Source organism: Myiozetetes cayanensis, unplaced genomic scaffold, assembly GCF_022539395.1.
Source record: "Myiozetetes cayanensis isolate MyiCay16 unplaced genomic scaffold, myiCay2020 scf6-25, whole genome shotgun sequence".
NCBI classification, from domain to species: Eukaryota; Metazoa; Chordata; class Aves; order Passeriformes; family Tyrannidae; genus Myiozetetes; species Myiozetetes cayanensis.
Genome location: NW_026087853.1, coordinates 33,330,121 through 33,354,013, shown reverse-complemented (window position 1 = coordinate 33,354,013; position 23,893 = coordinate 33,330,121). Strand labels below are relative to the sequence as shown.

At 43.5% G+C, this 23,893-nt stretch overlaps 1 protein-coding gene across 7 annotated transcripts in view; it reads right to left on the bottom strand.

Annotated features, from left to right (window-relative positions):
• Positions 1-23,893, bottom strand: part of SMOC1 (SPARC related modular calcium binding 1) — a 132,286-nt gene that overhangs the window by 5,666 nt on the left and 102,727 nt on the right. For all 7 annotated transcript variants that reach the window (XM_050335177.1, XM_050335178.1, XM_050335180.1 and 4 more), the window contains 4 exons: positions 21,836-22,028; positions 20,837-20,919; positions 17,003-17,108; positions 6,385-6,632 (listed from right to left, as the gene is read on the bottom strand). In XM_050335177.1, the coding sequence (XP_050191134.1) occupies positions 6,385-6,632; positions 17,003-17,108; positions 20,837-20,919; positions 21,836-22,028 (630 nt within the window). The remainder of the gene's footprint in view (positions 1-6,384; positions 6,633-17,002; positions 17,109-20,836; positions 20,920-21,835; positions 22,029-23,893) is intronic.

Below are 23,893 nucleotides of genomic sequence, written 5' to 3'. Positions count from 1 at the left end.
ACAGAGAGCTCAGGGATTACAAGAGCTCTCAAAAGCATGTCACATTTCCTGCTATCTGGCTTGGTCTGATTTCAGAGAGGGATTAGCTGAAAATGGGAACTCCTGTTCCCAGTCAGCAGCAGTAAGCCTATTGCCACCCTCCACTCTGCCCAGCCTGAGACTCTGATTTGTGCATGCACATGAGTTGACTGCACAACTTGCTCTGCACACCAAGTACTCTGCACGCCAGCAGCTACAACATACTTTGCTCTGTGGAGAGACGAGATGGGCAGAAGCTCAGAGGGCAGGGGCGAGGTGAGGGTAGCCTGGTGGTGGGGAGGCTGGGCTGCAAGATGGAACAGAGCTGCTGGGAAGGACAAGAGAGGGGGAGAGAAAGCTGGCAGTGGCCAAGATTGAAATGGATCACGAAGCACAGCTTCTTGGCTTTAGAGAGCATTAAGACGAGCAACTGTGTAAGCACAGTAAGTTATTCGAAGGCCTCCGAACACCAGCCTGGTACCAGCCACCTGCCCTGGAGCGATCAGCAGAACCGTGACTCGATGATGCCTGTGCCCTGCCACCCACGCGCCTGTAAAACACCAGAGGCTCCACTGCCAGGGCAGAGGCTCGTCCCGGACTGACCAGCACCCACAGCAACCCGGGCCCTTCATGGGTCGCCGTCAGGAGTCCTGGAGGGCGCTGCTAGGCCACGCACTGCTGTCCCGCCCGGCAGGCTGGGTAAGCCAGAGGGCATCCCAAAGAACCCTCACCCCCCTTTAGCACCCAGAGCAGGTAAGCCTACAGCGCTGTGCTGGGAACAAGCATTATCTGTCTTTGAAAGAGGTGAATGAGCACTGTCTGTCTTTGGAAAGAGGTAGGGAGCTCCAGGTCGGTGCACCTGCGTGGGAGAGCCACACTGAGGCACTCAGAGAGCATTGCCTTCAGCTGACTGCCTGCCATATAAACACAGGCCAGCCACGTATACCTATGAAAGGCAAAACCCTGCCACAACAACACTGCACAGAGCAGAAAGCTGACACAAAAGAGAGGAAGGAATACAGCAGGTAGTGACAGTAGGTTACTAACATATCCCTGAGATGCCCTTTGGGCATTATAAGGTAACAGCCCATCATTCAGCAAGTTTCATAATGTAGAGTGTTTGCTCAGCCTCACAAGTACACTGTTTTGAGTAACAATTCTTGCCACACTGGATTAGGCCAGGTGTCTTTTGAAAGAAAAAGCTCCCAGGAAACTCCAGCAGCTTTTTACATGAAGAAATGATTCCTCAGACTTACTGAGCAAATCTCTCACCTTTTCGGGAGAGAAACTTGCCCCCACCAGCTTTGTACTCTCAATATATTACTGATGTCGTAATTCATACAAACCATCACTAACTTTTGTCAAGATTAAAGGCAAACTACAGCACCTCTACAAAGCTCCAAAGGGGGATATCCAAACAAGAAAAATAAAACCAAGCAATGAACCAGTGGTGCTCCTTTGCATTCTAATCTAATTGTAACTAGATGCACTTTAAATTTCCTTTTTAATTCAGTCATTACCTGGTTATAGTTTCCTCATAACTGCTCAGACTGTTGTTTTCTACCATCATTGGTCCAGAGGCATTTCCCAGGTGACTGTTCTTTGCTACCTTCTGCCACACAGCTGCTTGCACAGTAGTGATATAGAGTGATCTCATTCCCAGCCTCCCAATCAAGCAAAGAATCAGTTACTTCTGAAGATACTGATAAGAAAGGTCCCAAGCATCACTGAATGAAATCTGCTTTGAGACTGTCTGTTACTTTTCCTTCTTTCTGCAATATTTCCTCAGATCCAGAAGAACGTGACATGCTGTCTAATTACACACACACACTTTTTAATAAAAATATTTTGATCCTGTTTCTGGACTGTGGTCTTGGTGGCTGAATTCCACCTCAGAAGTCCTCATAGCCTGTGAAGCAAGCCCAATACCTACCATCTGACAAGCTCTTGGACAGCAAAGCAATCACGGGATCTGAGCTGGCAGAAGGAACTTCCCATCAGCTGGCAGAGGGATATTTCTTCCCTGCCTATTCCCTTAACTCCTCTCTGGGCAGGCACAAAATGCTGACTTGTTCTGAATTTGGAAGAATATAGAGGTAAAACTCAGCTCCGGCATTTTGCAGCCAGCACAACTAGCATAAGCCTTATTCAGATCTACAGCGCTCCTCTCCAACATCACTGGACTCCAATTTATCTCAGGTCCAGTAACTTTCCAGCAAAGCTTCGCAGTGTGTGTCTATCTCCTCTCAAGGACCCTGCCTTTTGACTAATGCAGAGAGCTAAATTTGTTCTTTGATCACAGATGGTTCCTCCCTTAACTCGGGCTGTGCAGACTTCACTGAGGAATGCTAACTTTTAACAGGCTGTAAATCAGTCTGTTTTCCTTCCACAATTCCTCAAACAGACAATCATAGATCAAATGATGGCAAAGACCGTTTCTGGCATACTCCAGGCTAAAAGCTCTCCCTGCCTGTTCTGCCTCAGTTTAAGAAACTATTTGCAGGCTTCTGCAGACCCTCAAAGGCTGACTCTCTGTGGTTACTCCATTCTGAGATCCAGAAATGGCATTTTTCCATGCGAACGGCCCTTGATAGAAATAAGTCAGGTTTAAACAGAGGGACAAGAGCTGTGCAAAGTGGCAACCAGACCTAGCAGATTTTCCAGCAGCTTTCTAGATCACCATAAGGATGGAAGAGGAAGAGTTTCTGACAGACTGTACAATTACTTTCCTCAGTGAAGAACCCCTGGCTGGCAGTACCCACATATCAGATTACCACAGGCATTAAGAACCTGCTGAAGAAGGGAAGAGAGACAGAACTTTGCAGCTCACACAGATTTGATCGTAAGTTGGAAAGAGCTCAGATTCAGGTTTGTCCTTATGAATACCCCAGCTGAATCCTCACACATAAATCTTATTTATTTAGACTCTTTAGTCCCTGAGAGGCATATAAAAGTAGTGATTTATCTATGCCCTATGCTTCCTTTAAGTAACACTATTTCCACATTTGGATGGAACTGGTCACAAAAAAAAGCAAAACTGACAAAAATGCGTAACACTTAATATCTGTATTCCTCAGCATCCCAAATGCTACAAAATTTGTATTATGTTTTATTTTCAAAATCATTGCAAGTGTTCAATTTTTTATGCAGGAAGCATATTCACCTGGAATGATGACCCACTTAATTTTAGTCCTTATGCTACCCAACCACAATTTGGAACATCTGAGTTCATTTGTAATGATGTATATCAAGGAGAAATTATGACTTTTCTTGCCTCCTTCCAACCCTTCCTCCTCCAATCCAGACCAGAAAAACCTTTCAAACAAAGCTTTTGTTAAGACAAAAACATTTCCATGAAAAGTTTTGGTTTCATCTGATGGCAGTTTACAACTGAAAGTACATCAAAAAGGTTCCCAGCTAGCTCTTGGTTTGGACTCACAATGACCTCAGCCCCATCAGACCTTTGGAGGCCACGCTACAGAGGAAGAAACAGACAGCAAATACATGGACTAGTTGCTTGACTGTATTCACCCATGATCAGGATAAGGCAAAGTTAGAGAAGTGGTAAGATCATAGAATCATAGAATGCTTTGGATTGGAAGGGACCTTAAAGATCATAGAGTTCCAACCTCTCTGCCATGGACAGGGAATCCTTTCACTACACCAGGTTGCCCAGAGCTCCATCCAACCTGGCCTTGAACACTTCCAGGGATGGAGCGTCCATCTATCCATCCTCTGGGCAACCTGTTCCAGTGCCTCACCACCCTCACAGTAAGGTATTTTTTCCTCATACCTAATCTAAATGTACTCTCTCTCAGTTTCAAGTCATTTCCCCTTGTCCTCTCACTAAGTTAAAAATTCCTCTTGTAAAAAATTCTTCTCCCTCTGCCTTATAGGCTCCCTTCAGGTACCAGAGGGATCCAATTAGGTCACCCCAAAGCCTTCACTTTTCCAGACTGAACAATCCAAATTTTCTCACCCTTTCCTTGTAGGAGAGGTGCTCCATCCCTCTCATCAACATTGTGGCCCTCCTCTGGGCTTGCTCCAACAGGTCTGCATCCTCCTTGTCCTGGAGCCCCCAAACCTGGATGCAATACTCCAGGTGGAGTCTCACCAGAGCAGAGTGGAGGAGCAGAATTCTCTCGCTCACCCTCCTGGCCATGCTGCTTTTGATGCAGCCCAGGACACGATCGGCTTTCTGGACTACAAGTGCACATTGTCAGCTCATGTCCAGCCTCTCATGCACCAGCACTCCCAAGTCCTTTTTGACAGGGCTGCTCTCCATCTGTTCATCTCCCAGCCTGTATTGATACTGGGGGCTGCTCCACACAGGTCTTATTAAACCTCATGAGGTTCCCATGGGCCCACTTCTCGATGCCATCCTGTTCTTAGGTGTGTCAACCACACCACTCATCTTGGTGTTGTCTGCAGATCTGCTGAGGGTGCACTTGATCCCTTTGTCTGTGTCACTAATGAAGATATTAAATAACACTGGGCCCAAAACAGACCCTTGAGCAACACCACTGGTCACTGATGCCCATCAGGACTCTGACCCGTTGACCACTACCCTCCGGATGTGACCATCCAACCAATTCCTTATCCACCGAACAGTCCACCCATCAAATCCACTTCTCTCCAATTTAGAAAGAAGGATTTGTGGGAGACCATGTCAAAGATACCAACTGTTTCTAAGTTTAGAAGTTCTTATGAATAGAAAGCACAGAAAACATGTCATCTACCACCTCACAACTTCATGATTTCTTTAAAAAGATCCATCACAAACCTGCTTACTGCACCTCTAGAGTATTTCCCTCAGTTTTTTTCCTACACAGTAGTACCTGCTCCCTTCACTGCCCATTCCACTGCTTTTTAGTCCTCACCATCCTTTAACTTATCTATTTATCTTTGATCCTCAAGGCTTATCAGGCCTGTGGAAGGTATGTGGAGCTGTATGACAAAACAAGATCAGAGCCCCTTTTTGACCACAGTCCTGTCCTCATACAACAGAAGAAACCATGAAAGGTCAAGGCTGCGTTCCCAACAAACAGTTGGACAATCAGGCACTCACAACAATGTCTCTCTGTTCTCCCCTTAATATGGGCTCAAAGTTTCCCATTTTCTTTCTTCTCTACCTTTGATTTTTTTCCCCTTCCATAAAATAAATTTTGAACAGTCAGTTGGCCAAGGCAGCAGATTCCATAGAGTCTTATTCCAGGCCAAATAGCAATAAAACTCATTTGGCATATCCATCTTATTGGGAAGGTAATAAAATTAAGGATTGCTATTTTGGTATGTCATTCCTTAGTAAGGTACTGATGACTATAAAAAAACTTCCACTGGGCTAGGGAAGCTGAATGCTTCTTACAGCTGACAAGTAATGCGACATGCTTATTATGGTAACTAAGATTTTTATAAAGCACCTAGAAAATGCAACTTCCCAACACTCAAATGTACTGACTCCCTTCCCACATGTGCTAAACCTGAGAAAAGACCTAGGGAAATGTTTAGATGGGACAAAGAAAGCTATCCACCGTTCCCTACTAGCATGACAGTTATAACAAGAGCTGTCTGCACAGCCAAAACACCTGCACAGGATATTAGTCCTCTGGAATCTCCCTGTTTGCCTTCTCCTGCCAAGCAAGTCTGCCCACAGTCAAGAATGACTGATAATTATTGAATTTGGGTTGAACAGTTTCAATTCATAAAATTTCCAAAAATACCAGTTTGGTTCAGGTCCCAACAGATGATGAGGTGAAGATGAAAAAGGAAGAAAAGGCAGTAGGGTTGCTCAGGCATTAAACAGGAAGGAAAATACATTATTCACATGCCTTATTTCTTCCCCAATCTTTAAGTACAATTTAACTTTGAAAAAGGGCAACAGCACAGCCCTGTACTTTCTTTCTAAGTTGTTCTCTCCCCATCATCCACTTTCCTGCATGCTGAATTTAGCAATGAAAATAAGTACTATATCTGTTAGTCAACAGGGTCTCCAGAGAAGGCTGGATCTGTGCTGACTCATACATCATCCAACCTACATGGTTGAGACAACCCAAAATTGTTAGCAGGGTATTACTCAGAAGAGACTTGATCTGATCTGAACTACAGTTTCCAAGGACTTCTACAGTACAAGCATGAGTTCTGGTCAAGGCTCTCTTTCTGTATAGTCTTAGCACAAAGGTCTGTGATAAGGGATACAAGATGGAGCCATAAAACAAACTACATTTGCATGGCAAGGTATTAATCCCACTCATTTTGTCACACAAACCGTGGTGCTTTTGGAACAACTGGGAGAAAACAGATTCCTGAGTTTGTTGTAACTCCATCTCAGTTTTTATTGTCATGCAATGGGGAAGAAAAGGCACTCACCTCCTTCCTTGCTGACTCCTAAACATCCTTTCAGCTCCTGAAGCGAGATCGACTTGTCCTTGTTGAGGTCACAGTAGTCAGTGAAACGTCGAGCACATTTCTTGGGCTTGGCTTTCTTCTTTACATAACGTTTGAAAGGCTTTAGCTCCCGCTTGTTGATATCATTGCTGCTGTTGTTGTCCAGCTGGCTGAAATACCAGTGCACCACTCGCTCCTCTAGTGTGTGGCTGGGATCTGGCTCTGAGAACCTGGAACAGAGGAAGCACAGGCCCCCAAAAATGGGTGCTCTCACCAACACTGTCGAGCATATGCTGAGGAGCAAGAGCTGCTCATCAAATCAAGTGCTATGCCATATTTAAAGAAGGCAAAAAACACAGGCCTTCCAACCTCCTCCTTTCAGCTGGGCTCTATTGAGAGAGAAAAACTTTTTCTAAAAATGTCCTTTAGCATTAACAAGTGGTGCCAAGAGAATCTTGGACTCTGATACCCTCAGTAGCTCTGGTTCTCCTCACATCAGTTGCTGAAACTCTGCCTAATCCTGGAACGATCCCCTTTAGAGGGTAAGAAGCAATATCCTTGCTCCTTTTGACCCTTGGGTTCCCATTCAAGTTACCAGCAGGAGAGCCACGAGTATCAGCTGTCATGACAGTTTTTGTGACAGCAACATCTAGACTTCAGAAAGGGGACAAAGTATTTAATGCGAGAGACATTCATATCTGGACGTGTCCTTGGCAAGATACACCACCTCCCTGTATCTGTACTCCTGTGCTGTATTTTCAGCCTTTTTAATGCTTTTCATGTGGCTGATTTACACCTAAGAGTTCCACAGCAAACAAACTCCACAAATCTATTAAAAGCAGTATTACAGATTTGGCAACTTCAGTTTGCTTCACTTCTTACTCATTGTGATATTACAAGTTTGATGCTATTTGACTCATTTTATTTCTGTGGAAAACAAATAGAGGAAGAGAAGAAAAAGAGGAGGAACAGCAACAGCTATAGATGCACAAATAGAGAATGCTGCCTTTCAACATCAAGCCATCACTGTTATGTCATACCATTTAAGCAGTGTCTAGTGCTCTGCAGCAGCAGAGGGGTTATTCCTCAGTGATACTGAGAACCAGGGAAGAAACTCTTTCTAAGCTAGCCCGTCTTTTCTCCATAAGATGAGCATGCCAACAGAGAAAGCTGAAAAGATGCTGAAATGAGGCTTGAGACTTAAGCCTTTTTGCTTCCAAGAATAAAGCATTTCAGTGCATGGAAATTAGTGGATAGGTAGTCAGACATGGTACACTGGCACTGGTTGCTGTGACTTGTTCCAGGAGACATATCCAGTTGCTGCCTAAATTCCTTCCCCAGGAAGGAGAGAGGAACAGTTTCATGCTGCAGGCAGCCAGATTCTCCATGTGAGTTTGGGGCATTCTAGCTGATGGGAAAATACAAACCCTAGCACCTTATAAAATGCACTCTAAGACTGTCACTAGAAATTTCTTTGTTGGTAACTAGAAGGGAGAAAATTCTTTTCACTTTCTGGTATGACCAGTTTTGCCTTTAAACCACACCTACAGAGCCTGAAAAGTAACCTCCCCACCCTACTGCCATAGTAAATTAAATCATTAGTGATGGGGAATCTATAACATTCAGAAAGCAAGAACTGGCACTCAGGTGGAGAACAGAGATCCTCATTAACTTTCTCTGATAGCTTTTACAAATTACCTTAGAATATAGAAAGATGGCCCCTATCCAGAGATACATGAACCCTCACAACATGTAAACACTCACAGAAGGGAGAGGCAAATAAGCTGCACAATTTTCCCAAGGTTTTCCTTAAAACTATCTCCATCATTTAATTCTTAGCTGAGAGGCAGGCTGGCATTCAGTCACAGAACCTGGTCAGTGAACAGTGGAATAAACACTGCGCAGGAGAAAGAACAGGTTAGGAATAAGTCTGGGTTTTTTTTTGCTAGCCAAAATACTAGGCAAGCCCCTGCTGTCACCTGTGGACAAGCAGAAATTACAAAAATCTCCCCAGGAAGTTAAGGGAGTGCTCGGATTTTCAAAACTGTATAGATTGACTGGGATGACAGGAGAGAACAGAAACACATCCTCTGCCTAGTTTTTATGATATTTATTAACATAACTATTGGCCTCCATCCCTTTTGGAAAAGAGCTGGCTATCATTTGAAGACTAGCATGTTTCTAATAACCTCAAGGAAGTTCTGTATTGCCAGGAGCAATATTCTGCTTTTGCTGAGACAGAAGACTAAAACATGTAAGATTCCCCTTGTCCACACCTTGGTTTGCACTTCGTTTCCTGAAGGCCCACAACTGGAGAAGCAGAAATGGAAAAAGTGGCAAAGCCTCTTAGAACCAACATCAGAAAGATGACAGGAACACAAGTTTCTCACTACCTGCTGAAGGGACACTCAGAAGCAGGACTTAAAAGTGCCTCTTTTCACAAGGAACATCAAGGAAGAGCTCTTATGAGTTACCAAGAGAAGCAACATAGTTTTCTTCAGCACTTCCGTACAGAAAATCATGGGTAATAAAAATAATCAGGCTAATATAAATACATTGACTCATGAGGTGATGATAAATCAATCTTTGCCATTACAAACATGCTGAGAGCTCATGCTGAAAACTGCAGCATGCTAATACAACTAAAGGGAATTACTTTAACAGCTGTAACTTTAGGAGGAAGGAAGATACAGCCATTTCTGAGTTTTTACCACTTCCTGTAGGCTGGTTTAGCAGGACTGGAGTTCCTAAGATGTTTGCCTGCTCTCTCTGATTATCATCCAGAATCCCAGCACAGGAAGCATCCACATCATCTCAGTTCAGCCATATCTCCCTGGCTCATGAAATTAGATGATACGCTAACGAAGGCTGAGGTTACCATACCTTGACTTTGACAACTGCCCGTGTAAGGCACTTAGGCACCACCATGAGACATGAATTGATGCAACTTTGTAGCACTGCTAGGCCACCTAGCTTTGATGATATGCCATGACACCAACCACACCTGCTGGTCAGCTGAAATAAATCTGGGGCTCTAATTGCCCTGCAAACACAGACTTGGCAGGAGTATTCCTCCTATTTGCCCCCCCTCTTCCTCCTCCCTCCCCCCCCCCACTTACTGTTGCAAGAGAAATAAATCAGCTCTCAGATGCAAACTTCATCTGTTGGGCTGCCTCTCTGCTCATTCAGACCATAAAAGAATCAAAAAACCAAGACAGAACAAAGCTGCCTTGTACATTCTCAATTTCCAACATCTCTCGCTTTAACACCAGTCACAATAAAATCAATTGAATTCCAGTACCTCACTTAAGTACTGTAGCAGCTTTTTAAGACCTAGTAAAGGCAGACATTACCAAAATATAGATGGTCTTCTCAAGTTTGACTGCATTACAGCTGTACTTACTTTCTTTCCTAGTTGTTTCTCTTTAGCAGTCTGTGGTGAAACAATCAATCCTAACGAATGAGTACTGGGGAAAAGCAAGGAGCTCCGTGCAAGATGCTTTTCCAAATGTAACCTGCGGGACTGCTTTTGTAGACAATCCAGCAGGTTTAGCTCAGTTAGCAGCATAAGCCCACAGACATTCCAACAGTGAAGAGAAGCATGGTCTGTCACTAACAGCCTAGGACAGCAAAACTGCTTTCTCAGTTGTCTTACAAATGTATTAGTATCAAGTATATAGTTGTTCTAAGTAGGTTTTTGCTCCTCCTTCTGTTTAATGTGCTAAGAGCTCTGTCATAGAAGAATACTTATTTCTTCGGTGGCATATGCTTGGAGATATGTGAGTTAAGGTACTGTGACTTTTAGCAATACTATCTTCTAGCTGAGGCACACTTTAACAGCATACTTCACATCATCTAGTGTGACTGGGATACAGGCAGAACACACAGAGGCTGTGAAAAAACATGGATATAACACTTTTGTAATCTGTACTGAATTCTGAATCAGAGAGAAGACTCTGCTAAAATATCAAATAGGCAGCTTGAATATGCACTTTGCATGCCATCTGTAATGCTTTCCAGCCCTCGAGGGCCCTTGCAAGAAAGGAGGAGTTAACTAGCAGGAAGGACCAAAGAAAAAGGGGCAATATATACAGAGTGTAATCACATTATCCTCCACAGAACAGTGCTTTCAAAGGGTAATATGCCCCTGTAAATTTTACCAAGTAAATTGAAGACCATTCCTGCCAAAGCTGATCCTTTGCTCCCTGAACACTTGGAGCCCCATTGCATCCCACTGTACAGGTGGCATGGACCCATAGTACTATTGCAGTGACAAAAAATCCTAATACAAACTACTTCTTTGACAGAAGGCAAGGTTGCAATCTCTGAAGTACCCACTGTATGATCACCTGTTTGAAGACTTAGAAAATCTGTTCTTTTGTAATACACATTTTACGTAGCAACATTAGCAGCTGAGGCAGGAGGGAAGGACAGTAAGACCAGCCTAACATCACCTAGTTGGATTGCAGAGACTATAAACCAGAGGATTCCATGATTCCAGGATGAAAGAACAAAGGACAAGAAGCTGCTAGCAAATGCAACAGTGTTAGAAAAAAACCCAACAAGTCCTGCTTTCATTCCTAACATACAACGCACATTTGTGGTCAGGATGTTTACAGGAGTTTAAGCTGTAAGTTTCTATGACTTGGCAATATTTTGCAAGATGCAAAGTGACTGACCCCGCCAGTCAACACCAATGACTGCATTGGTGATGTCCACCAAAGTGCCAGCAGGGAGCAGTGGAAAGCAACGAGTTTAACAAACTGAGGTAAAATCCATTATTGTTCATTCTCTGCTCCCACTTCATACTCCTCTTTTGTTGTTCTTTGCAGTTGCCTGTTCCAAAGTTAAAGGCTGTAAGAGTGGAACACTGAATCAAAGAGGATTACTCTAATGGAATTGCAAAAGGATCCTGTATTTGTTTTCCTATTCTCCCTTTCCTGTAGCCAAAGAATCAAGAAGCCAACAAAAAAACCTAAGCTGTGTTCAGACTAAACAAAAGGGTACTAGGCAGTCCAAATTCATTAGGGGAAATGCATAATTCCTCTACAGTTAAAACTTCAGCTATCTGCCTATTACAGTTTCTCCCTCTCCACTGGTTAAGTTGTACATTATTCTCAACTTTTCTGAAGACTGTGGGATAAATAATTTAGAAAGTAAAAAAATAACCTCCCTTCACTCATCATTGATGGTTCAAAGACCCTCCTCTTACATGAACTCTTCTGTATCTTTAATTAAGCTAGAATTTCAATAAGAGGACAAAGAGAAGTTGGTATCCAACTTCAGTTGAAACACAACATGAATTAAGCATTAACTTGCTTGTGCTGTTTGAAAGTGTCAATCTTTATTAAAACATGGATTGACTTCAGAATGCCCTGGAGATGTGCTGAGCTGTGCTTGCCTGCTTCAAACTGCTCAACTACAGCATGAAAGGGAACCTCTTGGCCATTTTCTGAAGTATGGGGTTATTACATGGGAAACGAGTGGCAACTTTAAATGAAGGGACATAGCTGCTGCGTTACATGATAAGGGTGGCTGTTGTAAGCTGCCCTTTTACCCTAAATTCCACAGGGTAGTAATATTTTTGCTGATAATGTAGTAAGCCATAGTGCATATATTTTGGCAACTAAAACTCATTTTTGAATTGGCAGGGACCAAAGAGAACTTCTCAGATAAAGGAAACCCATGCTGGGATTCCCTTTGATCTAGTTTAGTTTAGGCCCTGTATAATATGAATATATCAGAATTAGAAAATAGACTAAAATGTACTAAAGCCAAGTATAAATCTTTTAAGTGTTGCTCCTATTATATGCTACTTACATGTGAACAGTTTCAACAATGCTTCTTTTCAATATGGATACCAAACACTGGTTAATAAACCAATTTCCTACAAGTGCTCCCTTAATTACTTTGAAAACATACATTAACAAGATGTGCCATGGAGTTATTACATAAACTTAAAATTAAGAATGAATTTTACCAGAGATTTTCTGTTTCAAAACTCTAAATGAAGTCTGCGTGGCTATTATGCTGTAATATAAACCTGGGCCACGAGGAAGGCAAGTTCTTCTCTCATTTACATTATTGTAAAGCAAGAGTAACTCAATTAAAGTCAATAGCTTTGAACTTTCTTAAACAAGACAAAACCTATAACGGATTACAAGGTTGTTTTAAGCATGCCCAGTTAGGAAAAAAAGTCTTATCAGGTTTTATTTACATGGTCTGCAGGAATCCAAGTGGTACTGCCTCACTTTGCTGCTACTAGATTGTTTTTGGATGCAATTTACCACAGCTCTATGTAGTATTTTAAAAGCAGATCTCTAATTTCTCCTCATGCTCTGCCCTCACTCCCTCCCCACCAACCCTAAAAAGAAAAAAAAAAAACGCTAATATTAATTGCAAAACCATAGACAGCTTTGCATTATAAATAGGTAAAGTCTTGAAGACAGCAAACACAGGAAGTTTTCACTCACATATCCAGATTCAGACTGAAGGCAGCAGGGTAATCTAATCTGATTTCCTGTATATCATACTCGTAGAATGTGAATCAAATTATTCTTAGGACCATAACTCCAGTTTGACTAAAGCAAGTCTTTCTGAAACACAACAGACCTAAGATAAAAGCCTTAGAGAGAGGGAATCAGTCACCTCCCTCATGACTTCATTCTGCCTTAGATTTGCCCTCACTTTAAAGAAATTTTGATCACGAGTTTGTTTATATTCAGTTAATCATGTTCTTCCCTGATAGATTAAAGAGCCTGCAGAGTCTTTGTCCCTGTCGAGATACTCAGATTATACAAAATCTTTCAACCTTTTTTTTTGTTTCTCTTAATACTCTGAGGAAGGCTGAGCTCCTTAAAATTCTCACTATTAAGCTTTTTCAGTCCTTGACACTTTGGAAAGGCTGTTCTCTGTGTTTGGTCCTATATTTTAACACTGATGCATAAAGATGCATATTGTATGCTTGTATCATCTTTCTGCTGCCACATAGAAACAGAAATACTCCCCCACCTACCCTAAAACTCGTACATGTGGCTTCTCTGATTAAAATACATAGGACAATACATGGGCCCAGTTGATATGGGGGTACAGCTTGCTGTTTGCCTGGTCTGCCCCCTGTATCAAGCATAAGCTTTGCTGCTGATATGTTAAAAATTTACCTTGGATAATTGGATGGACTTGTTCAAAACCTAAAAAAGGCCCAGGAGAATAAAAAGCTGAGCACCATAAAGGAGCAGAAAGAGGGAGGCTACAGAGGGAACCAGTGCATGTTTAAATACAGACCCTGTTCTGCCATCATTATGGTGAAGATGGAGAAGAGCTTGCAAAAGTGAAGCTTGCCTCACAAATAAGGAAAATTACGTTAAGACGTTAAAACTGACATGACTGATATTAAGAACAATCAGATAGTCACATCTTTAGCTTTTCTTTTCAACAAGAACTTGTCAGTAAATCTGGACCAGGGAGATACAGGATAAGCACTGTCATAAATACAGTATTTGGTTAGTTGTTATGGTTGGAAATTAATTAAACATACAATTAACCCAATAGGTAAAATATCTCTTCAGCTTGGAAAAGAGCTTTCATTTCCAGTGCCAAAGTCAAGTTAGTCACATTAGACAATTTCAGATATACAAAGAATCATAGAATTGCTAAAGACCTCCAAGATCAATAAGTCCAACTGTCAACTTACCATCACCACCATGTTCACCACTAAACCATGTCTTTGACTTCCATATCTACATGGTTTTTGAACACTTCCAGGGATGGTCACTACACCACTTCCCTGGGCAGCCTGTTCCAATGCTTTACAACCATTTCTGTGAAAAAGTTTTTCCTAATATCTAATCTAAACCTCCCCTGACACAACTTGAGGCCATTTCCTCTCATCCTATGACTTGGGAGAAGAGACCGACCCACATCCCTCTACAAGCTCCTGAAAGACAGTTACAGGGAGAAATAAGGTCTCTCCTCAGCCTCCTTTTTTTCCAGGCTAAACACTGCCAGGCCCCTCAGCTGCCTCTCATATGACTTACTACTCTCCAGACCCTTCACCAGCTTCATTACATTTCTCTGGACACACTCCAGAACCTCAATGTCTTTCTCATAGTGAGGGGCCCAGAACTGGACACAGTACTTGAGGTGTGGCCTCAGCAGTGCCAAGTACAGGACGACAATCACTTCCCTGGTCCTGCTGGCTACAGCATTGCTGATACAGGCCAGGATGCCGTTGGTCTTCCTGGACACCTCAGGCATACTGCTGGATCACGTTCAGCTGGCTCTTGACCAGCACTCACAGGTCCTTTTCCTAGAGGCAGCTTTCTAGCCACTCCTCCCCAAGCCTGTATCACTGCATGGGATTGTCGTGACCAAAGTGCAGGATCTGGCATTTCACCTTACTGCACCTCATACAACTGGCCTCAGCCCATTGATTCAGCCTGTCCAGATCCCTCTGCAGAGCCTTCCTACCCTTCCTACCCAGCAGATCAACACTCCCACCTAGCATGGTGTCATCTGTGGACTTGCTGAGGGAGGACTCGATCCCCTTATCCAGGTTATTGATGAAGATATTAAATAGGGTTTAATATTTTAAATAATTTTTATCCAATATTGAGCCCTAAGGAACACCACTTGTCACTGGCCACCAGCCACTCTCTGGGCCTGGCCATCCCACTAGTTTTTACCCAGCAAAGAGTACACCAGAAGCCAATTCCTGAAGTGAGGGCTCAGGATATTCCTTCCCTTGGGCCTCTTGGAAAGCAGGATTCACTGCAGAGAGGCAGCTTCCCAACTCCACAAAACCATATGAAATGAAATATGTATCAATTAAATTTTTATACAAGTACCAAAAAATCCTTGAAATTACTTTTAAAAAACAAATGGTTCCATCATGGTATGTTGGGTTGGAAAAGCTTGACATGTGTACATGCTTAGCCTAGCTGATGCACATGGAAAGTTACACCAGAGCAGTTACCTGAATTTAATCATGGTGATAGGCATGCAGAATATTTGGGTAGGGGCAGTCTTTCACCTTAACAAGGACAGCCTGCTCAAAGATTTAATTTTCCCCTCACAACTGGGCTGCTGACATTGGAGTGGAAAATAAATCCATGTGACAATTATGTGAAGACCTGGGCAGTGAAAAATTCCACCAGAAAGGCCTCTATTGAAAGCTAAGAATTACACAAAGCTTAAGGAACATTAGGAAGCAAGCCTGCTGGTTTATAGAAGTGCAGAGGGGGCATATATCTCTGGTCTCTACAACACTGGTTTATATTAAGCTTTATTTTAAGAGTGATGATTTACATTGTCTGTGTTTCAGTCCCAGTGCCAAAGATGCCAAATAAATATCATATACTCTCCAGGGCTTCCCACCACCCTTCCCCGCTGCATTTTAACCATGCAAATTAGACAGAATTGACATTGGAATGCTTAAGTCTGGGAGAGAACGATGTATTTCCCATCCTTGGGGCATTTTTCATCTTGTTTATATGAATACAGACATGCTAGGCATATACTGCTAATTAGACAGGTTACAGAATATTCAGCATGCAGGCACTCAGTCACTGGCCTGATTTATAAGATCCAAAGGCAAAGTTAAACGGATTTGAGTTCACAAGCAATCCATAATGAAGCTGAGGGACAAAGAGGTGCCACCCAGGACCTTGAATAGTTAAAGATGGCACTGATTCCTTTTCCATTATGGAAGAGGAAAGCAGGGGATCAACATTACTCTCAACATGTTGGAGCAATACCCACGGAAGTAACATATGCACAGAGGCACCTTCATCTCTAGACCCCTATGAACATAAGCACATTAGCCATTATGGCATCCCTGCATGCTACACTAATACTGGTTCCTTTTACAGTCAGGTGAATCCAGAACCATAGAAGCCTTGCCTAGCCAATGTTGCGTTTCTTAAATCCATCACAGTTCATTCTCAGTGGCCTGTCTCAATGCAGCACTGAAGCTGCTGAGCTGAAGGGATCTGCTGTTATAAAGCAGGAGGGGGAGACACAGCCTCAGTTTTCCAGCAGTTCCCCAGAAAGAGAGTTGTGTCCATCTCTTTCAACAGGCCTGACGTGCTGCTCCTTCCAAAAGGGGTGGACAGGCAGCTGGTCAGATGGGAGGGCCATAAAAAATAGCTCCTCTCCTCATCGGCGGCTGGCTGCAGCCTCACAGCAAAACCACAGCACTGGTACTGCCAAGAATTCAGTTCACATTCTTCAGTCCCTGTGCTAGCCACTAGGCCACACGGTGTCCTTCAATCCATTTGCATTTTATTAGGTCTTTTCATGCACCAAGGGACAAAAGAACAAGCCACTTCCTCCCACTGAGCTCTCATTTCACACTTCAAATGGCCTATACTAACCTTTATGGTGGAGCAGCTGCCAGGGAGGAGGGGTGGGAGGAGGCAGTCAGTGCTAGGATGACAGGACAAAGCAGTCTCTGAAGATTCAGCCTCAGATCCTCTCCCAGCAACCCAGAGGAACCCAAATTAGTCAGAGCAACACCTTACCCTCCTGCCCCCACCTCACGGACACCCAGACCTCTGCGATCACCTGGGTGGCATTCAACCAGAGTGCTTCCTGGACTCACCTCCCACCCCCAGTAGGTGCTGCTGAGTTAATAGCCTGTACCATGTCTGTCGTCAGAGCATCAAGTAAGCTGGTAATAAATTCAACTTTCTTCCCTTCTGGGCAGCCTGCAAAAAGAAAAGAGGAGATTTAATGCAAGAACACACAGGCTTGGTCTCCTACCCCAATTCAGCAAAGATCATCCAGAACCTCTATTGTTTATAAGATGGCAGCCATCAACACAGTCCCTAAGGAAAGGCAGAAGAATCCCTCAGTGGGATTCTCTGCCTGGCAATTTGTCCTGCAGCTTTTGTCCAGGCGCATGCAGGGTCATCAACAATATCTGGCAGGAAGACTGTGTGGTTAGCTTTATGGTCTCATCCAGTTCTCTACCAGCAAAACCACAGGGATGTGCTCAAAGCACCTGGCAGACAGGAGTTCCCATGGTGACACTTGCAGAGAAGTTTACAAAACAACTCACTACCTCCTGGGTCATCTTGCAATGCAAACATGGTTGTTCTGAGGTCCTAACTGACATGTTAAAAGTATGATAAGAATATTTTAAACATACATGCTTAAAGTATCACAGAGCACAAAGCAAGCTCTGCCGCTTGCACTCTCGTCTTCAGGCATAGAGAGCATTGCCTACCAGCACCTACCACAATAACTCAGTTCTTTGCATGATCATAGTCATAGGAAATATGTTAACCTGAGTCAATATGTGGTAGTCACCCCCAGTCACTGCTGGCTTAAGCAGGATAAAGCATGTTGAAGATGAGCTCGGTAACCATTTCCATTACTTAGTGCTGAGGCTGCCTGGCTCCCCACCATCTTATACCACAGACTGACAGAACCTCCTATCCTAAACAGTGCCAGTCTGTTATGATGAAACTCTCCATCTCCTTACCTTTGAAAAGCAATCTATGCTGTTTCCTTGCTTCTTAAAGCGTGCTTCATTTATTACCACCTGAATACTGTAACAATTGCTCTAGCCTACCACAGAACAAGCATGCTTAACCTCAACCCACCACCTTCGAAACTATTGTCCAAAACCCACCACCCTCTCATCCTATTGTCTTCTTCTGATGTGATAATGAAGTCATAAGTATATCCCTCACCTCTTTCCCCAAACCACCATGCACTACACCAATTATTCAGCTGCTTAAGGCAGCAGATATCAGAAAACAGCCTCCCACAGAAACATATAGAAGTGTTAACACTTTCTGCTTTTCTTCAACAAGACAGAAGCACATGTACCCCAAAGAGAGTACCAGAAACTTACTGTCATCCCTTGACAGCTGAAAGCAGTTTGCAAACTGATCTGACAAAAACTCCCTCCTTTGCAGCGTTACAGGCTCTGCCCTCTGCAATAGCTAAGCAATAGTCCTTTGCCTGTCTGCGTATTATGCACATTACACACACGCACACCCCTCAGCACTTGTTTGGCACATGATCCAGAAAATGTCAGCATTGTAATGGGTAAACTGCTATTGCAGCCAGAGTAGACCACTCACTTAAAGGAGCTTTCTGTTGAGGTAATGAAAAGGATGAAAAACTACTTGCTAGAATTCATCTCCCTGGGGTCACAGCATCTCGCAATCTGCAGGAATTAGCAGCTTGCCATTTGCTATGTACAAGCAACTTTTTCCTTCCTTCTTTCTTTTTTTCTTCTGGTCACAGTCATGACAGTTTGTGAATAGGGTATGTGTACGTGTGCAAGGATCTGAATTTATGCTTCCTTCACCTTGGCCTCTGCAAGGTCTCTCCACACAGGCCAAGCAGCACACTGCCTGCAGCACTGAGAGTCTAAAGAATGGTAAAACCTCCAGAAGAGGAATAAAGTAAGGGGTCCTCTGACAGAACTACATACAAATGGAACAATCAATCTCAAATTAAAGCAGGGATTTTTCTAAAAATTCAGTTCTACTAAGAAATAAGAGCAGAAAAAAAAAAAACAAAAACCAAAAAGAAACATTCTCTCTGCAGTTCTGAATTTTTGCATACAAGAGCAGTTAATCAAACAAACCTCAAGACTGCATAAAAAAGATCATGCAGCACAGCATCTCTCAGGCAGACAAATCAGGATCAGATCCTCCATCTTCTCATCTCGCCATAGATGGGTATTTTCAGTGACAGGAATCATCACAGAATCACAGCATGTGGTTAGGGTAGCAAGGGACCTTAAAGATCATCTAGTTCCAACCCCCTTGCCATGGGTCATTTACCAGATCAGGTTGCTCAGGACCCCATCCAACCTGGCCTTGAACACTTCCAGGGCTGGAACATCTAAAACTTCTCTGGGCAACAATCATGCCAACCAATGCAGCCAAATGCAGAACTTAAAGTTTACTCAGGCACGGAAAAGTGGCTTCAGCTGAGAGGGCAACTCTCCTGCAGTCTAATACTGGAACCAGACCACTAAGCTACAGAACATCCTGTGTCTTCTTCTGCGTCAAGCAGTTCCTGTCCCCTTGTCTGGTTTCAGTGAAGAAGGGAAATTAAACCATTCTGTCTGAGATCAGCAATAGAGTCTCAAAGAAAAAGCCCATGAGCAAAGGATTTTCACAGAGGAGCTCTGGAGAGGCAGGGATGAAGTGCAAGGATAGGCAATAAAGCAATGGGAGAAGGGGATGGGGAGATCAAGGAAGTAAGGTTATTCTATTTCAGTGTGATTTCCTAAGGAAATGAGCCTTAATGCAATCATTTAGCTGGTTTCCCTCCCACTATCATCCAACTTGAACCAATTGGTCCATTTCCTTTGAACGTGAGAGAGAGAGGCAGATAGAAATTTCTACATGACTTGTGAAAATGAGGAGCTGCATAGGAGAGAGCCCTGCTGAGGGCAGAGTTGCTAAGCAGAAAACTCTGGGGTCTGAGGTCAGGAGCCAGCAGGAAGAGACTTAGAAGACACAGAAGGTAGATCTGGTACAAATCTCATTTCCTTTGCTAACCTGCTCAGGAACAACTCATTTTATGCTAGCCAAAGAGAGGACCAGCAGAAAGTAAAGCTGATCCAGAGCTAAAAGCTTTTTCTGCAGACTTACTGGTCTCCACCACTCCCTCATGGTGGAGAGGGACCCACTGTAGCTTCTATTTTCAAGCAGTCCCCACCCGGAAGAGCAATGGTTGACTCAATGTCAGTGAGGACCCCATCACTCTGCTCCTTAGAAAGGCACTAGGAAGGAAAAAACAGAACACAGGCAGATGGGATAGCATTTTTAAGAGCCACACAGACAGCTATGCCCAGCAAATGTTCCTAGCAGAAAAAAGGTGGGCAAGCAGTAAATTATGTCTTGTCAGGGAAAAGCAGAACAGAAAACAAGCAGCATTGGGAAATAAAGTGCAACCCAGACAAAAAATGAGGGATAAAGACCAGCTAAGTGAGGAGCCATCCCGCGTGGTCCACGCAGTGTCAGGGAGCCAAGTCAGTCCACTAATAATCGCCAATTGTGTCCTCTTTCATGACTCAAGGGGCACCAAGCTGCTGAAAAGCCCTGCTAAATGGAAAGGGTCCTGTCCTGGTCAGAATTTGAAGAACATTCAATGCTGAGCCCATTCTTCCCCCAACCTTTTTTGGCATCTAGGTTTCTTCCCTGAAAATTCTGATCGCAGACATGTTTTCAAACAGACATGTTTTCAGATTGGCAGACAGGCAATAAACAGGCCCTCCAGGACACTCCCAGCCTTTTCCAGCTCACTGCTGAAACAGGAGATAATCCAAAATAACACAGAATAAACCCCATTGTAAAGCATGCATGAGGAAAGTCCCCCATCTCCTCAACAATATTCTTGGCCTCTTAAGAGTCGCAAGGTAAGACAAGGTAAGAAGGGAGAGACAGGATCTTGTTCCTCTGACCTGGAAGTTCTCTGTCCTTGAATGGATCATCCACCTCTGTGCTCTTCGATCTGGCATCACTTTCACACACTGGAGTCTCATAGCTGAAAATCGAGAAGAGCACAAGCTGAATTATGTGACACAGCTTTAATGACATCACATGGTCACCAGTGCGTTGTGCCTTATCTGCTTACTGCAGGGGAAACCAATAAACCTGCAGAAGAAATAAGATTCTCAAGCATCTGTCTGTTTATGGACAGTCAGCAACAGCAGCAGAAGTGGAAAGAGAAGGAAGAACATACTTTGAAGTCCAGTACCAGCTACCAACTGAAACCCACGAAGATCACAAGGCCCTCTTCCATTCCTTGTGGGCATAGGCTGTTATTTTTTCAAAGCTGTCCATGCTCTACAGAATCACTGTATCTATCAGAGTTTAGGTCCCAGCTCCTACTGGCCTGTTTTTACAGCTTGCCAGACCCACCGTTTGTTTCCAAACTCCAAGTGAGAGAAGATTCTCCAGGTAGTTTTAAGATACAGATAACTGAAAAAAAAAATCTATCACTTGCTTAAAATTTACCAATTCACAACCAAGCATTCTTCTAAATCCATAATGGTCAGGATTCAAGTGGCTACAGCATGGAATTAAAAAGCAGATGATAATGCAAAGCCACTAGTGCAGAGCCTTTTCACTGCTCGTGCCTATAATCTGTACTGAAGCAAAGCATCAGTTCCTGACACCTCCCAAAAGCTTCAAATCACAAAACAAAAAAGGCTGTTTTGCATGAGTACCTAACACAGAGAAGAGTAAGGACAGTAGTTTCTATCCACCAACTCCTACGGAGAGGGAGCTGCATAGTAACACTCAACGGGAAACATCACATATGGCATTGCTAGCTCTAAGGAAGGTAGTGCAGAGCTGACTGCTCTAGAGTGAGGAACTGATTTGATATTGCAATAGGTTGAGGTTTTTATATATCTTATCTTCTCCAGCACCTCACCAGGCCTGCCAATAGCTCTTACCGAGTGGAAGTACCAGGCAGGGGCCGTCCCGTGTCCACCAGGACACACCAGCAGTACCCAGTAGACTGGTGGCATTGCACTGGTTTGTAGAGTCCTCCAGGAGCACACTCAGGGATGACAATACCCTCACGGGGATTCTGCCTGGCCTCCTCCAGGGCGCTCTGCCTTTCCTGGTCGCAGGAGTGAACTTTCTCTGAAAGACAGAGGGGAGGTTGGAGGGAGTGGGGAAAAAACCAAATCAAGATCACTTTCCTCTGTTCAGCAGGATATAGGTATCCTTCACATCAGGAGCCCTTTGTGTCTGTTTCCTTCTCATCAAACACCAGTATGTCTAGATCCCTAGGAACTCAGAGCCTTCTGTGTCGAGAGCTTTCTCCTACATTTAGCTGTGGCACAAGATTATGGATTACAGACACTGACTGCCAAGTGCCCAGCATGTCAGAAACAGCAGGAAAAACTCTTCCTGATCACTTGGGTTATGGAACTCAACTATCAGATAACAATAATTCACTATTACTGCAGCCATGAAGTGAGCATTTCCCAGATTATGTTTTTGCAAACTGATGGATCCTAAATTGTGACTTGTATTTTCCGCTTAAACAAAGAAGACAAACACCCTGCCCTTCCCCACACTCTTCCCTATCAACCTGCTCCTCTTGGGATCACGTTGGAGAGATACTATTATGTTGTTATGCTATTATTTTAACACCTCCTTATCCAGTGCAGACAGCACCTGCACACACCTCAGCAGGGAACAGAATGGGAACAGTTCTGCCCACACTGCCATCACCTTCCTGCCCTGGAAAACAAAGGGCACCCAACACTGCTTCCTACCAAGGGGTAGGTAAGGCCCAGTGCCTTAATAACTTATTACACAGAAAAGAGTATTTCCAAAGACATCAGAGAACAGAGTAGAGAGGTAGTTCTTTGGCATGAGCCAAAGAACAGAAGAAGCCCAGAAGTGTCCTCTTCTTCCCTAGCCTTCCTTTTCCTTGCAGTTTACTGTGTTTCTTCTTTTCTTTTTACACATAAGGCACAAGACCCATAACTCCTTGCCACAGGCAAGAACTCCCTCAAGCTTTAAATACAGAAAATTCTTCAACATGGACCAGCAACAAGACCACAGGTTCATCCCAAATCTTTAGATGTTTGCACCATCAGCCAGCAGACACGGCATGACCTCAGCATCCCTGCTCTCGGGTCTGGCTCAGCATACAACTAACATACACTCACTCTTTGCTTGTATTTTGCCTGCCTGTCTGTACACCATCAGTTATGTCTTATATTTTGGTGATAAATTATGGTGTAGAGAGTAATTTTTGTTCCATTATTTGGGGAGCAGAAGGGGTACCAATTCACAGCTAGAATTCCACAGCTTGGTAGCAGCAGGTACAACAAAAAACTCCAGCAGATCTGCACAGTATCCCCTCAGTACAGCATGCTTGGGTACCAGAAGAACTTCTACTGGTTGAAATTGAACTGTAGCAGCTGAAAGAGTCTTGAAACCCAAAATGGCCTCAACTCTCCTCAGCATTTCAGATCACTGTCAAGGCTGGGAATGTGAAGGGCAACCTGAACTTTGCCACACACAAACCCATACATTCAAAACACAGAATAAAAACTTTGAAGTGTCAGCAAGTCTGACTCAAGCAGAGAAAAACTTGACCAGGAAGGAGCAGGAGGGGATAAAGTCAACAAAAACTGAAAGGGAGCTCAAGCCTCAGCTGATATTTAAGCTGACTTCACTTTGCTGACAGACTTTCATATCTGAAAAAAAAAAAAAAGACCCCGCAACTGTTCCCAAGCTGTATGTGGACAGAGAAGTCATTGAGTGAGAGGCTTGCAGGCTCTCTAACAAACCACTTACATCAGAGAGGCCCCCTCTTACCCACAGTCTGCCAACACCAGTTGACACCTTGGCCATCAGGTGAGGTGAATCATTCATGCAGCTTGGGAAGCAAAAAAACAGGGGCAAAATTCCATATCATCTTTATATTATAAGCAAAAGAAAAAAACTTCTGCTAAAAAGAACTACATTCCAGGAATTTTTCTATCTAA